The sequence below is a fragment of the Bolinopsis microptera genome, chromosome 9, assembly GCF_026151205.1.
Source record: "Bolinopsis microptera isolate Bmic1 chromosome 9, MBARI_Bmic_1.0, whole genome shotgun sequence".
Lineage (NCBI taxonomy): Eukaryota > Metazoa > Ctenophora > Tentaculata > Lobata > Bolinopsidae > Bolinopsis > Bolinopsis microptera.
The window spans coordinates 1052738-1069752 of NC_087080.1; the positions used below are offsets into that span (position 1 = coordinate 1052738).

Consider the following 17015-nt stretch of genomic DNA (forward strand, 5'->3'; position numbering starts at 1 on the left):
TTCTCCATAAGGCATAATGTGGTACCAAACTGCTGTGATATCAAGACCCCAAGACACGGTGATGTAGCTGTCATACCCTCATTGTCAAAATCAAGTTCCTTACGCAACCAGTCACTATACGACAGGTCTTTTGCAGTTCAAGATCCGAAGCTTTGGAACAAGGTTCCTCACACAGTAAAGGCTGATGCATCCTTTGACATGTTTAAGTGCAGTTTGTCGAACTTTCTTGCTTTGATACCGGACAACCCTCCGGCTTCTAATACTTTCTAATACCTTGGCTTCTAAATTGATACATACCTAAGATTTCATATCTATAAGTAATACCTAAGATTACCTAAAATTCTAACCAGCGTTAAACTCTGAAGTGGTCATTAAAAGATCGTTCAAATGACCACGTACAAAAATATAATGGTAACAAAAAAGCATGGCATAATATTTAAAAATAACTGATGATAACTTCGTAATCATATCTTTTTTGTACAATTAGGGCCATTTTGGTTCATGAAGTGTTTATTATAGCGCTCTCATGAGTAAATTTCCACTCAAAAATTAGGTAGATGATCTTCAAAACATAATATTGCTCTCAAATTGGAGAAGCGGGACGTGGTTTTTAATTACCATACAGCATTTTAAGATAACACTTCGGATTAAATTACTGACCGTTTTCCAATCGGTAAACTTAATGGCTTTGAATTATTAAATTGTTAGTTATTGAATTATTAAATGAATAGATCATTACGGTGAACGGTTATTGAATTACTATTCTCACTATAATCATAATTATAAATATTATGATTAAATGGTAAATATGATAATTGTAAATATAAATATTGATTCGTGAACATAATCTTCAGAACATGTCACTCCAATCAACAAATTCCTTTTCTCGAAGCATAATATATAAATTACTAGACTGTAAGACTGGCGTAGACTGTTAACTGTTCATAATATATAGCTGGAATAAGCTGATCCGCTCCAGTGTTTTAAAACTCACTACTCGTGTCTGCCGTTTTTAATTTTAAACAAAATCCCCTGACCACATTAATTTGGTCGAAGCCAAACCGGTCACTTGCAATGATTATGAAGTCACATGTAATGAAGTCACGTGTAATAAAGTCACGTGTCATGAAGTCACGTGCAGTGAAGTCACGTGTTATGAAGTCACGTGCAATGAAGTCACGTGTTATGATAGGAGTCCGTGGTAATTTTGGTAATTCTGGTAATTCTCCTCATCCTAATTAGAGGTCGTGCCGTCGTGAGTGGTAGTATACTCGTCAGTTCTCAAGTGTAAGGTGTTCACAAGTAGATTCAGTCTGATTGTTTGGTTGCTTGCGAAGAGATGAAGTTTGTGTTGGTGCTTGGTTTAGCTTTCTGTTGCAGTGTTGTGGGGGCTAATGTTTTAAATGGTAAGACTTTCATTAATCAGCTTATCTTAGTTCTAGTTCTACATTTCTGATCAAACTACTCTGAATTACTTCGGGTTATTGAGTCTATATCGGAAATATTAATTAGTGGTTTCAGTGTTTACAATCATTATTTTTGTTAATTATTGAAGAAGCATATCTTTTGATACCTTGATGTTGATGAGCTGAATAGAATAGCAAAATACCCAGAAAACCTTACTCATGGCCAGGGCCTAACTTCAAAAGTAAAAGAGATAGCGACCACCTCTAGTAACACCGCAAGCCAGTAAGAGATAGCGACCACCTCTAGTAACACCGCAAGCCAGTAAGAGATAGCGACCACCTCTAGTAACACCGCCAGCCAGTAAAAGAGATAGCGACCACCTCTAGTAACACCTCTAGTAACACCGCCAGCCAGTAAGAGATAGCGACCACCTCTAGTAACACCGCCAGCCAGTAAAAGAGATAGCGACCACCTCTAGTAACACCTCTAGTAACACCGCCAGTCAGTAAAAGAGATAGCGACCACCTCTAGTAACACCGCCGGCCAGTAAAAGAGATAGCGACCACCTCTAGTAACACCGCCAGCCAGTAAGAGATAACGACCACCTCTAGTAACACCGCCAGCCAGTAAGAGATAGCGACCACCTCTAGTAACACCGCCAGCCAGTAAGAGATAGCGACCACCTCTAGTAACACCGCCAGCCAGTAAAAGAGATAGCGACCACCTCTAGTAACACCTCTAGTAACACCGCCGGCCAGTAAAAGAGATAGCGACCACCTCTAGTAACACCGCCGGCCAGTAAGAGATAGCGACCACCTCTAGTAACACCGCCGGCCAGTAAAAGAGATAGCGACCACCTCTAGTAACACCGCCAGTAAGTAAGTTTTGCTGGTAGACATCCTCTAAATTTCTGCATTCTCAGTTAACAAATCGAAGAGATGGGTGAGAAACAACGAGCCGTACAAAGTAGAGCCAGGGCTGGAAGTTGGGGATGAACTAGAGGGCATGTTTATAGGGAACCCACACTACTACATTTCATTTACTGACGGGGCACAGGGTCGCACCATCCTCGAAATCCGGTACTAACCTTGTTGTATTCAGTATCATTGTTTTTAATTTCAGATTATTGTTCATTACCACGTGTCAAATTAAAGATTGAATATGTTACTTATAAATGTTTCGAAAGTTTATAAAACATGTGATAATCGTCTTCAGCTGAATGTGTTAGTGTCCCCATTAATAACCGACCATAATTCAGCACTATCATGCATAGTATATAGCAGTATAGCAGTATAGCCATAGGGGCAGTATCCGATCCGAGTAGCCCGACATGTGTTTCCGAACAAGTGTTTCTAAACAGGTGTTTTCGAACAGGGTTAGGGTTAGAATAAGGGTAAGGGTTAGAGTTCGCCTTAACCCTAACCCTAACCCTAACCCTAACCCTAACCCTAACCCTAACCCTAACCCTAACCCTAACCCTAACCCTAACCCTAACCCTAACCCTAACCCTAACCCTAACCCTAACCCCTAACCCTAACCCTAACCCTAACCCTAACCCTAACCCTAACCCTAACCCTAACCCTAACCCTAACCCTAACCCTAACCCTAACCCTAACCCTAACCCTAAACCCTAACCCTAACCCTAACCCTAACCCTAACCCTAACGTACCCTAACCCTAACCCTAACCCTAACCCTAACCCTAACCCTAACCCAAACCCTAACCCTAACCCTAACCCTAACCCTAACCCTAACCCTAAACCCTAACCCTAACCCTAACCCTAACCCTAACCCTAACCCTAACCCCTAACCCTTACCCTAACCCTAACCCTAACCCTAACCCTAACCCTAACCCTAACCCTAACCCTAACCCTAACCCTAACCCTAACCCTAACCCTAACCCTAACCCTAACCCTAACCCTAACCCTTACCCTAACCCTAACCCTAACCCTAACCCTAACCCTAACCCTAACCCTAACCCTAACCCTAACCCTAACCCTAACCCTAACCCTAACCCTAACCCTAACCCTAAAACACCTGTTCGCGAACACAATATGTACTCGGGCTACTTGGATATACAAGTACCTTTATACTACCTGTATAATAATACTAGTACTTAATTTGATACTTAATTTACAGTTATTCTCGTTGTTTCATCGATGATTGAGCTCCAATCAAAATGTCCCCATTAATAAACAATACGATTACAAGCGTAAAGCTCGTTTAACCTTAATACCAGAATTCAGCACTATTAGTAGCATATATAGGTACATTATAAGTGTTTTGATACTCAATTTACAGTTGTTGTTTCACTGATGGTTGAGCTCCAATCAACAAACAATATTGTCCACCAGGATTGGACAAGCGAGCACCTCTATCCAGCACACGTCAGGCTGTGAGGGGTACGGACCTAGTTTTAAAATATTCCGAGACGCTGTTACTACTAACGAGTTCCAGGTATAACTTAAACTAATTACAAATCCATTACATTTATTAAGGAAACGTTGTAACAGAGTCGACATGGTGCCATGGGGTGGCAAGTCCCCATTCATCGTAGTCCAGTAGTTTCATTGCGTCCTAATATACTCCTTCATAATATTAAACATTGCGTCTAGTAGTAGTTTCGCTGCATCGTAATTCCTTATTATACGAAACTACAGTTATCATCCAATGTTATTATTGATCGAATAGGTTGTTTTAATTTGATTTCCGAGCTCTTGGTTGAACACGGTGTGATGAATTGCGGTTTGTGAAGAAAACCCCAACCTCTCAGGGCTCACTTGAGTCTTAATATCGTGCTTGTCAAGTTTTATCACAATTCATCTCCTCATTTATAATTTTAACCGCAGCATGCCTCACCCTCAACGCAAATAGCACACAAACTCCATTATCAAATTTGTGGTACTCCCAATCTCCCATGTTTGTGGTACTCGGACTCCTCCCATGCACCACTCCCACTTACAAAGTAGTAAAGTGATAGTTGTCATGGTAACTAGTGTAGTTGTCATGGTAACTAGTGTAGTTGTCATGGTAACTCCCACTTGCAAACTGGTAAAGTGGTATCAGCCCCTGATCACGATATAAAAACTCCCTTACCACAGCTAATGTATGAAACAAATTATTTAAACCCGACACGATTTACAGATCAGCGGGAAAGTCTATTTCTAGTCATTTAGGTGTGACGTCACACCACGTGTTATGCCGTCACACCACGTGGTGTGACGTCATAACACGTGGTTTGACGTCATAACACGTGGTGTGACGTCATAACACGTGTTATGACGTCATACCACGCGTTAAAAGCGGGAAAGTATATTTCTAGTAATTTTTGTTCTGTTTCAATTTCATTATGATTAGATATCTAATTTTATCCAATCAGACAATAACTGTTCTACAGAGAATCACAGTGAAGCTGAAGAAGGACGGCCTGGTTTTCAGTCTGGACGACAGAAACGACCAGGTGCTCAAGCTGAAGGGCTGCAGTTTTCCCTGGCAAAGTGTCAAGTTCATCGAGTTTGGGGGAGACTGCAAAAAGACCTACGGCAACTGGAGGAATTTCCTCATAGATCGGGATTAGATTATGATTCCTATTAGATCGGGAATTGTCATACGTTGTATGACCCGCCGCACACGAGTGCGCGGCTACCCCTGTATCGTAGAAACTCTGCAGCCACAGGGGTACACTATAGTGAAGCGACAGTGGGGGTCACCACGTGATACAAATCGGGGACTGGGAGAGCGCTTTAATTTAGGTGACGTTTTGAACTGATAACGCAAACCATTAAATATATATGGTATAATAAACTGGTTAGTATTTCTAGAATTCCTTTTGTAGTTTTCTTTTTTAGATTTATTACTTTTTGTGGCCTAATTTCGATTAGTAATATTTTAGAATATCTCTTTGACTTTATTACTATCAACAGTACTTATGAAATATATATATTTCATCTAATTTATTTTTAAATTTTGTTTTTGATTCATCTAGTGACACCAAACAATGTTTATAGCAGTCGGTCCAAACTTTACTGGGCGGCGCTCAGCCTGTCATTCCGCCGAATTATGAACATAATAGCCTGGGGTCCCCAGGTAATCCAAACTCTGAAAACAAAACCAGTTGAAACGATCAATATTGTTTCAAGTTTTAGTTTTCACGGTCGAGATGTTAATATAATTATAAGTTGTCAGAAACATACAGGGTGGCCCAAAAGTGACTACCCACACGCAACCTTTTAATAACTCACGTAATTCGATTTCCTGAAAGTTCCGTAAGCCACGCCCAATTACAGTGGGCGTGGCGTGACACTCCCTCCTTTTCACTATTGAAAATGAATACAACCCGGACCCCATAAATCAAATTGGCTTCGCTAAAGGAGCTAAAACATATGACCACATACTCACACTCAACACCATTACGTCAAAATACAAAAAGCTCAAGGTTCCCGTCTATGCTGTTTTTGTGGACTTCCGGAAAGCCTTCGACTCTGTTTATTTGCCTTGAAGCTCTTTTCTTAAAATTAGCTAAACTAGGTATCACTGGCAAAACATTTAATGTTCTTAAACATATGTATAAAATTACACTGGCCAGATAAAACTATCTGAATTTGTCAGCGAAAAATTTGATATCAATAAAGGAACTGAACAGGGTCATCCAGAGAAATGTACAGTCTGAACCTCAAGCACAAAGACAGCCTTCGTGATGAAGATGGAAAGTAGTCCTTCAGCTCTCTTCTGCTTTTCTCGTTCTTTCTTTCCTTCCTTCTCCTTCTGCTTTGGATCTGTGACGGATGCTATGAGCGACTCTTGGGACTTTCCGTCCCTACATGGGCTTCCGGCCGTGCGTCCATGTAGGAACTATGGGGCCTTCAGAGTGATAGGGTTACAATGTTTGTTAGTACAGCAATGGATCGCTCCATTGGCCCGACCTCCGAGACGGGGTATCCGAGAGGTCCCTGGTCGTGACCAGCTCTGCACAAAAAGGTGTATTCTGGCGCCTGAAATCTTGGACCGTAGTCTGCGTACGGGGTAGACTGCCACGGACGATTATGTTACACGGGCCGCTCACTGCATTCTGATTTTAGCCAGACCTCAGCAGGTGGTTTGTCTCCACTCTTAGTCTTGTTTCTTTTTTCTTGTCCCCCTGCATCCTTTCCTTCTCCTTTGCTTCCCCCTCTTTTAGTCTTCATTTTCAGCATCAGCCTTATCAGTCTCATCAGTTTTAGTCTTCAGAGCCACTTGCTCCTACGACCGTACCTTACTGGCTCACTGCATTTGGCCCAAACGGCATTTTAATTTTCCTTTTTTTAACTTGCTTACTGTGCATTTCACTTTTTTGCCCTAGCGACTAGCGCGCGTTCGTGTTCCCGAGCCTGCCCCCTTATTCTCTCAGAACACCTCGGGTATAGTACACTTGTTCGTCCAAGTACCTAGTGGTCGACACTTTGACAGTCATCACACTGTTTTGGATTATGGCACAGTGGACATGAAAACTTTTTCTTATCAGTCATTATCATGTCACCCATCACAACATTTTGAACTTCGATAGTACCTCACATGAATTTATCGACAGTTAACTCTCTTTCACTACGACATTCTTAACTTTGTCACACAGTATCACATTTTCATTAGACACCTACATTTTGAGAATCATTTAATTTTCGAATGGAATTTTACCGAATTAAAACCTAGTGTGTGTGTTTGAGCGATTTGTACAACATTTCTGTAATGTTTCAAATTATATTCAAATGTTATAATGTTCCACTTTCCCCTGATCTTTTTAAGATATACATCAGAGATATTTCCCCTCGACTAGAATATGATAACTGTCCGAAACTAATGAACCAACTTATCAGTCACTTACTATGGGCAGATGATCTGATACTCTTGGCACTGGACCCCAAAACCCTCCAATTTCTGCTTGGAATGGGGCGTCGAAATTAATGCAGATAAAACTAAACTCATGAAATTTAATTCCTGTTTTGATAATTATCAGCCGGTTCCCCTCAAAATTGGTAATCACTTGTTAGAAGAAGTCGAGTCATACACTCATACTGTTATCTAGGAATCGAAATACACAAATCCGGCACATTCACAAATGCCCGAGCTGAGCTCAAAAAGAAAGCCATGCGTGCACTTTATGCCGTGAAAAGTTCAGTAAAGAAATCCAAATTATCATTCCGCTCTCTAACAACACTCTTTGATGGTCTTATTAAACCTATCGTTCTTTACGCAGCGCCTATTTACACACCTAATATGACTATCATAAAACACATTACAAAACAAGTCGATCTCAATATGGATCCCGACACAAAAAAAATTTCAAACTAGTATCCTCAAGAAAATTAACCTTCTGAACAGCGAAAAAGTTCACCTTCACTTTCTTAAATGGTCACTGGGTGTAAATCGTAAAACCAGCAACGCAGGCGTCTGGGGTGAGTCAAGCCGCTACCCATGATTAATCTATGAATGTATTAACCTCACTCTCAAATATAGCCGACGCTTGAAAAATCTCAAAGATAACTCCCTTGTCTCCTTAGCTTTCAAAGAACAGATGAACATGAAATTGGACTGGTACAGGGGTTTGGAGCCTGTCCTCGCGCTAGACCCATGTTTCTCTACCGATCATGTCACAGCCTACCGCACACTCAAAAACAATCACTCCAAGTTAATTTTCGAAAGAAACCCGAGTATCGCAAAACCACTAAAAGAGGACTTTCTTATTCACAACGGTTTCAAGAAACGAATTCCTCCGCAATCAACACAACCCATCGGGAGTAAAATATTCACACCACACTACTAAAACTTTGAAATGTAGTTTTAGAATTAGAGAATATTGGGGGTCCTGTATCAACACTTCTCGGAAATTAGAATTCTATCGTGACCTAAAATCCAAATTTAACAAAGAGTATTACCTTAACCTAGACAGTGTCATTAAATATGCAGACCGTGCTAATATCACAAGACTGCGGATCAGTGCACATCGACTCGAAATTGAACTTGGCCAATATAATCAAACTCCTCGCGATGAGCGAATATGCTCCTGGTGCAATATAGTCTTAGGTTCTGTTATTATTGAGAATGAAGATCACTTCCTTAACCATTGTGATCTTAACGCTGCATCGAGGCGAAAAGTCCTAGACAAGATCCAGTCAATCATATCAAATCCAATTAAACCATCTGCGACATCTTATTCTGTTTACACTGTCATCCCTAGAGCAAACGTCCTCAAATTCATCAGCAAAAACTGTGAAATCATTGAATTAATCGCGAACAAGTCAAGTCCACCTCACGAGAGTCGTTGCTAGATTTGCCACTACGTGTTTTAACAACCGCAAGAAATTCGTCGACTCTCTGGCCAGTACATATGAACACTGAAAATCACTGTACCAGCGCTTTTGTTTCTTTACGCGCAACAACGGTATTACGTTGCTTAATACATAAGCTCTAAGACTAAACTGTCAACATGGAGTCTCATGTTAATAAACAGAGTTTATCCTGATTTAATTGGCAGTACTGTACTTACCATTACATTCATTTTAGCATATACAGATTTTCTCATGACGTCTCTCAACTTATGTTATGCCAGGACCCAGAACTAACCGGAGTTATTTTAGAGTTGTGCCTCACCTTTGGCTTTAACTCCTGATTTTTGCAAATCTAGATTTACCGCGGACGTTTTTCCCGTTTAAAATTGCTAAAAACTTATTTTTGGTCTAATAATTGTGTTTTCGAGCCACACGCAAAAATTCTCTGCTACTCTCTGTAATTACATAAGTCTTCATAAATCTTAAAGTTAAACATTAGCATTGGGCAACAAGGAAATGACACTATCTGTAATTACATAAGTCTTCATAAATCTTAAAGTTAAACATTAGCATTGGGCTACAAGGAAATGACACTATCTGTAATTACATAAGTCTTCATAAATCTTAAAGTTAAACATTAGCATTGGGCTAAAAGGAAATGACACTATCTGTAATTACATAATTCTTCATAAACTTAAAGTTAAAGTTAAACAATCGCATTGGGCTACAACGAAATGACACAAAATGAGTACCTATAACAGTTATACTATAAGTATAACATATAATAATTCGACAAATCTTGCGAGCTTGGCTCTCCCATTGCACACCTTTCCTGTCTTTACTAACTGGCTCGTTTATAGAATCTTAATGTTCAGATTATTTTCTTTTACTTTAAAAGAGAAATTAAGATTTTGTGACAATAAGCACGTAAAATTGTAGGTATATTATCATTTTTTCATTATCTTTTCTTACAATAATAAGATTAAGAAAAGATAATTGATAATGAATAAATAATATTAGGTGTGTAGGATTTCAGAAATTTCACAACTCAGATAATCATTGTGCATTAAATTTCTATTCCGTTAACATTGGTTAGCACTTTTTGGACAGTCCCAATCAACAATCAAAATAACCTTCATAACTGCCAACTGGACCATAGTTAGATATATATATATATACCGTTTGGACTGTGGTCTCTGCATATTACAGAGTATAGAGTGACCTGCAATTCTACAGGATCACCCGAACTCTTAAAGGACACAATTATCTTCCATATGAAGTTTCTTAGTACAGTCAGCTGCGTCTTGTAGACTGGGCCGGCAATTCCACCACTTCAATAATTCAAGGTACCAAGTTTCTTAGTACAGTAAGCTGCGTCTTGTAGACTGGGCCGGCAATTCCACCACTTCAATAATTCAAGGTACCAAGTTTCTTAGTACAGTAAGCTGCGTCTTGTAGACTGGGCCGGCAATTCCACCACTTCAATAATTCAAGGTACCAAGTTTCTTAGTAAAGCAGCTCTTAAAGTTAACCGTCCGTTAGACAAGGAGTCCCATGTGGATGAGCATAGTTTATCCTAATTTAATGGGTGCTTACCATTAGTTTAGCATATTAAGATTTGTCCCGCTCTGCTCTCCCAATGCCTTGTATCACGTCGTGACCCCCAATGTCGTTTCACTATAGATCCTGTACTTGTAGAGTTTCTACGATACATGGGGAGCCGCGCAATCAAAATACAGGGCGAGCCGCGCACTCGTGCGCGGCGGGTCATACAACGTATGACAACCAATGCCCCAGCCCGAAACCAACCACTTTCGGAAAAATCTCCAAGTTGGCAATGTAAATCAGCTCTAAACGGTCAACGTTTAGACAAGGAATCCTATGTGGATGAGCATAGTTTATCCTATTTTAATGGGTGCTTACCATTAGTTTAGCATATTAAGATTTGTCCCTCTTTGCTCTCCCAATGCCCCAGCCCGAAACCAACCACTTTCGGAAAGAATCTCCAAGTTGGCAATGCAAATCAGCTCTAAACGGTCAACGTTTGGACAAGGAATCTCACGTGGATGAGCATAGTTTATCCTATTTTAATGGGTGCTTACCATTAGTTTAGCATATTAAGATGTCTCCCTCTCCCAATGTCCGGACACAAACCTGGCCGGCCAGAGTTCTCTTAGAGAGTTAGAGTTGTGCCTGACGTTTGGTTTTAACTCCCGCTCTCTGGAAATCTAAATTTACCGCGGACGTTTTCTCTCGGGTAAAATCGATAACAACTGATTTTGGTAACGAACACCAAAGACGCAGCGAGCAGGATGATGCCATTAGGCCCACTGGTCGCTCTGTTTTGTGATAGAAAATTCTAGAAGCTTTACCACTCATTGGAATTTGGCATTGAGTATGGTTTTCATGAGCTGTCAGTCTTCAACTTTTAAAGTTTTAAGCAAGACAATTCAAAACATTTGTAATATAGTGTGTTTTCTCTTTTTCCCCACTGCACTACCTCGCCGCAAAATGCAAATGATCACATTGAATTGAATACCATCCCGTCCATAGCCACGTTGCAAAGTCATGCAATGACGGTCTTATTTGTCCTTAGTAACAGTTAACATGACACAATATACTAAATTACAGAAATAGGTCGCACTTGAATCAGTGGTGTAACTGTAACGTTGCCTGTTGGCGCCGAAAAAGCGCCCCCTGTTGATGCCCCCTTCCCTTTTGGCGCCCCTCCTAAAATTGAACAAATTAGGTGATTTTAGAGGATACGCCGGTAAAAAATCTCTAAAAAGTGTGTTTCTAGAGCAAAACGCGCAGTTTTGCTAGTACTACTACTTCAGTTAAGTTTTCCAAAATTATCCCACATTCAAACGACAATTTGGCCAAGGATGTTAAGTACGTAGCGTATCTTATAAACGTACGGCATACGAGCGTATTCAGTATTCGGACAAAATTTAACATCAAACTTTTTTTTCTAAAGTTCTAAAGCTGCAAAATGTGCCGTATTTCACGTATGTCTTAGAATTTAGACAAACGGCGTATTTTCGACTGGTTTTTCGGCGTACTTAACATCAATGATTTTTGTGCCCCCCTAAAGCCCTAAGATGCAAAATGAAATTTGTGATAGAGCCGAACCATTTTTTCTTTTGAATGCACCTTTTTGTTGCCTCTATAATCTATATCTTACTTATAAGTCTCAGAGAATTATCTTTGTTTGTCGTTTGTACGACCGCCCGCGTGCAAATCAGACGAGAAATAGGTAGTTGCGTAGTTACCATGGTAACAAGGATTATTACACGCACGTGCACGTGCAATGATTGTTTTAACGTCATTTTGATCAGTTTTATTAATATTACGCTGTGTTTAGTACGAGCAACATTTTAATTGGCTGTATCTTCGGTTCATGTGTAGGATATTTTTTGATGCCATTTAAACTTACCAACGAAGAATCCTATTAGCTTCCTCCCACGGGTTTTCTAGTCATATAATCTCTACTATAATTCAGAAAATTCTTTTTGTTGTCTGTATGTACGACCGCCCACGTGCAAATTAGATGAAAAATAAGAAGTTGCATAGTAACCATGGTAACGAGGATTTTTACACGCACGTGCACGTGCAATGATTGGCGAACGGAATTTTTATCGGTTTTGTTGATATTACGTTTTGTTTAGTTCGAGCAACATTTTAATCGGCTGTATCTTCAGTGGGGATGAATATTTTTTGACACGATTAAAACTGACTGCCAAAGAATACTAATAGGTTCCTCCCGGTGACCACGGGTTTTCTAGTACTATAATAATTCAGAGAATTATCTTTGTTTGTACAATGTCTGTACGACCGCCCACGTGCAAATTAGGTAAGAAGCAAAAGGTTGTATAGTAACCAGGATAACGAGGGTTGTTACACGCACGTGCACGTGCAAAGATGGTTAAAACGGCATTTTTATCGGTTTTGTTGATATTACGTTGTGTTTAGTGCGAGCAACATTTTAATCGGCTGTATCTTCGGTTGAGTAGGATATTTTTTGATGCAATTTAAACTTACTAACAAAAAATACTATTAGCTTTCTCCCTGTGACCACGGGTTTTCGAGTATCATATAATATGATGTTTGCCTCTAGAAAGGTATAAGATTAAAATTATTTAATCGCAAAATTAATCGCAAGATGGTGATTGTAGACCCGCTTATTTAGTCTTTAGAAGAGGGTAGATGGTGTAGAGCATGGGCTTTCTTCTAGTTATCACTCGCCGATGATATTTGAAACGTTTAGGAAAGAGCCCAGCCATGAAAGTATGTAAAATGTCAATAGTATAAGCTTCGTTCGATGTATTTTGGACGCTGATTCCGAATTACCTGCTATAAATATATATAGGGTTGCTATAAATGTATAGGGTTGAAACGCTTGCCCAAGAAGTTATCGGCAAAAACTGTTTTGGTCACACGACAGGCTTGTAAAACACGAATTACGGTCATTATAGTGATCAGCTTCGGGGTCATGGTTACTGGATTGGATTAGGGGTTATAAAACCGTTTCGTTCGGCTGCAAATCCACAAATTCATTTAATTCACGTGATATAAGCACTCTGGCGAGTTAATTAGTCTTTTTTCTTTTGATTGGTCGGCGTCGACTGTAAGCCTTCCTTGCGGTGGCTTTCACACCTGTCCCCATTCTCCAACTCCTGCTGCTAGAGAGAGAGACTCTTAAGTTAAATACCATAATTATATTATACATAGATATCGAGAACAGACTCCGAGAGTCTTTAAGTTCTGTTACCACCGCCCCTGGTGCAACCCCTTACGGGTTAACGATGAGGAGACAGGGAGTTCCGGTCATGCGGCATGCCTGCTACGTGCAACTCGTAGGAGTATGCAATGTTCCTGTAACGTCACTGTAGACCACTCCTCTGTCGTTGTTTTGAGTGTCCGATCCAAAAACCAAATCCTAGGGTACACGAGACGTGGAAGCCTGTGAGCGTGTTAGAGTCTGTTAAGTATTAGAGTCCTAGGGTTACACGAGACGTCGTAGCCTGGGAGCGTGTTAAATCCTGGGGTTACACGAGACGTGGTAACCTGTGAGAGTGTTAAATCTTGGGGTTACACGAGACGTGGTAGCCTGTGAGCGTGTTAAATCCTAGGGTTACACGAGACGTCGTAGCCTGTGAGCGTGTTAAATCCTGGGGTTACACGAGACGTCGTAGACTTTGAACGTGTAAAATCCTGGGGTTACACGAGATATGCTAGCCTGTGAGCGTGTAGTCCGCTCCTCTATCGTTGTTTTGAGTGTCCGATCCAAAACCAAATCCTAGGGTACACGAGACGTGGAAGCATGTGAGCGTGTTAGAGTCTGTTAATTGTTAGAGTCCTAGGGTTACACGAGACGTGGTGGTCTATGAGCGTGTTAAATCCTGGGGTTACACGAGGCGTGGTAACCTGTGAGCGTGTTAAATCCTGGGGTTACACGAGACGTGGTAGTCTATGAGCGTGTAGACCGCTCCTAGCTCTAATATCGTTGTTTTGATTGTCCGATCCAAAACCAAATCCTAGGATACACGAGGCGTGGTAGCCTGTGAACGTGTAAAATCTTGGGGTTACACGAGACATGGTAGCCTGTAAAGCTGTAAGCGTGTAGACCGCTCCTCTATCGTTGTTTTGAGTTTCCGATCCAAAACCAAATCCTAGGGTACACGAAACGTGAGCGTGTTAGAGTCTGTTAAGTGTTAGAGTTCTGCGGTTACACGAGACGTGGTAGTCTGTGAGCGTGTAGACCGCTCCTCTATCGTTGTTTTCAGTGTCCGATTCAAAACCAAACCCTGTACTGGGGTTACACGTCATGTGGGAGCCTGTGAGCGTGTTAGTTTCCTGCGGAAGGTGTTATTTGCCTTTGGGAAAAGGGGTTATGCTGCGGTTCTAAGGTTAGTAGAGGCTATTAGAGCCTTTCCTTGTTGTAGAGATGGCTAGTCCCTTCCTTTGCATAGGTTAGAAACACCCATGCACCTCCCGTTCGAATCACCCACCCCACACCGCGTGGAGGTTCGGTGAGGTTTTTCGTGGGGCGAGTTAATTATTAAACTTGTATTATGTACTTTCCTCAATCTTCAGTTGTTGATATTTCGTTTAAAGTTAAACATCGATTTTTCTAACAATGTAGAATGGTAGACATGCGGAATCTTCAAACGAAGTTAATATTCCTACAAATCATCTCGCTATCTCTCTGTGGTAAGTTACGTGACGTGTGCATGCATGAGCTGCTATTTTACTTATCATTGATCAAAAATAGATCAATAATTTATCGTTATAGAAAATAGAAATAGTACCACTTATACCCGTTGAAATGAGATAATTATAGTATTAAATACTTTTCACCAAAACCAAAAATTGGGTAGATTGGACCATCGACCGTATCTCCTTTTTCCAGACACAAAGGAAGTAGATCAATTTAAGTTACCGTTCTCAAATTTATGCAAAATGATACCGGGAATGTAATCGGTCGCTCATTTTCCCCATTCATTCACGGCCTGCAAATTGTAACGAATTTAGGTTAACTAAATTAATGAAACTCAGTAGAAATATTTTTGAGCTGCTTTCGGGCTGATACTTAGTGTACGTCGGGATAATAGCTGTAGGTAGTGTGTCCAATGAGGTGAAGTTTATCCAGTAGAAGTGCAAGTGTCAAAAGTATTATCTTTGAATTGACCACAGGGTGACAGGGATCAAACAGAAAAGAATCAAGAACTAAATGAAAACATTAAAAATCCTGATCTGGTGCCACTACAATAAGTTCAAATTGTTTAATTCTCGGTAATTCACTCTTCTGTTTGCTTCATGCTAAATCTAACAGCTGAAACAAACAGGGGTCTGACTCTGAGTTAACAACTTATACTCAAAACGGCATTTTCTAGATGTCTTAGCCTACATATCATAGACTTATAATTGCTACATATCATAGACTTATAATTGCTGTGGCTTGTGTAGTTACATTATCTGATTGGAGATACATCTATTGTTGAATAAGTGTTTTGTTTGAATATAACTTAAAACTAAGATCTTGATACTAGTGACCTCCGTCAATACAATTAACGCTCTAGGGAAAAAAGTTTGCTGTTTTTCAGCATTGTAACAGTCTGTATGCTTTGATCTTTTGTAAATACAACAAGGTGTAAAGTTCTAGAATATTGGATTATAAAAGATAGCATAATATATCGTTGTAAGAAACAATGTTTACAGAGCTGGTCGCATAAATACTGCTGCCTATCGAGTGACGGCAAGGCACCTAATAGGCAGCGAAGTAATCGAGAAATGAAGTAATCGGGAAAAATTTGAATTACATGGTTCCTGCAAACCGGATAACAGGTTAAATCAAATGATTACATAATATACTGATTAAAAGTTTACCATAATGATATTTATGCGATGTATCGCATAAAAAATACCTTAAGGACTAAGGTCAATAAATTTGGTTCACAATAAATTTGGTTACAAACATTTTGGTAATACCATAATTTTAGTCACAAATTTCGCAAATTTGTATACTTCCTATGGGAAAAGGAAGTAAGAACCATACTATGACTGTTGTCACGAGTAAAGGCACGGCCTCTTAACACACTGTGCCATTTGTCATGATTTTAGGCTCGATTTCTAAACATAAATTATTTTGGATGAAAATAGTAAAATGTGAGTGCTGTCACGTCGGCCGGGTGGTTTAGTTGTTTTAATACATTTACTTCCCACACGGACGACTGGGGTTCGATTCCCAGTGGGGACCAATCTGTTTCCCAGTGGGGACCAATTCGGTCGGATGCAGTTCGGCCACCAAACCATGGTTTGATGCTTTCATTAGAACTTCTATTCGAAAAAACTTTTGGCGGAAAACAAAATTTAAATTTTCGAAAGTCTTTTCATAAACTACCTATACTACCTTTCCCGGTATTTCAAGAAATTCCGATAATTTTGAGCCAATAAACATTTTTGTGATTTTTGGTTACTTGCTAATTAGTAACTATCCAATTATCTAATTGTCAGTGTCTGACATGAACATTTGTCTTACAAAAGTTTTTCTCGTCGATATGATAATTACCCTCTATTAATTCGTATCCTTCTACGATGTTCACAGCTGAAGATATTTGACAAACAAGAAAGGAGGTAAAAAGTGGCAAAAGTGGCAAAAAGTGGCCTTAAGACACGTGGACAATTTTGGAAAAGTTGGCCACCCGAATGAAACTTAAAATTGAACCTAAAAACGTCATAAATCCTTTGGAAGCTTCTTCTGTCAGTAGATCGATTATTTTAGACGGATCTGTCTGTACTATAGTACT

General features: G+C 40.0%; 1 protein-coding gene across 1 annotated transcript; it reads left to right on the top strand.

Annotated features, from left to right (window-relative positions):
- Positions 1 to 1208: 1208 nt before the first annotated feature.
- LOC134820839 (uncharacterized) lies at positions 1209 to 5369 on the top strand. Its single transcript, XM_063831471.1, has 4 exons — positions 1209 to 1406; positions 2330 to 2486; positions 3760 to 3862; positions 4803 to 5369. The coding sequence occupies exons 1-4, from the start codon at positions 1340 to 1342 to the stop codon at positions 4980 to 4982; spliced, it is 507 nt and encodes a 168-aa protein (XP_063687541.1). The 5' UTR covers positions 1209 to 1339; the 3' UTR covers positions 4983 to 5369.
- Positions 5370 to 17015: the final 11646 nt, after the last annotated feature.

What these genes read in the sequence shown, in the direction of transcription:
- LOC134820839 (XM_063831471.1), top strand. Translation starts at nt 1,340, where the DNA reads ATGAAGTTTGTGTTGGTGCTTGGTTTAGCTTTCTGTTGCAGTGTTGTG. An exon ending in CGCACCATCCTCGAAATCCG is followed by an intron (nt 2,487 to 3,759) that starts GTACTAACCTTG and finishes ATTGTCCACCAG; the next exon opens with GATTGGACAAGCGAGCACCT. An exon ending in TTACTACTAACGAGTTCCAG is followed by an intron (nt 3,863 to 4,802) that starts GTATAACTTAAA and finishes ACTGTTCTACAG; the next exon opens with AGAATCACAGTGAAGCTGAA.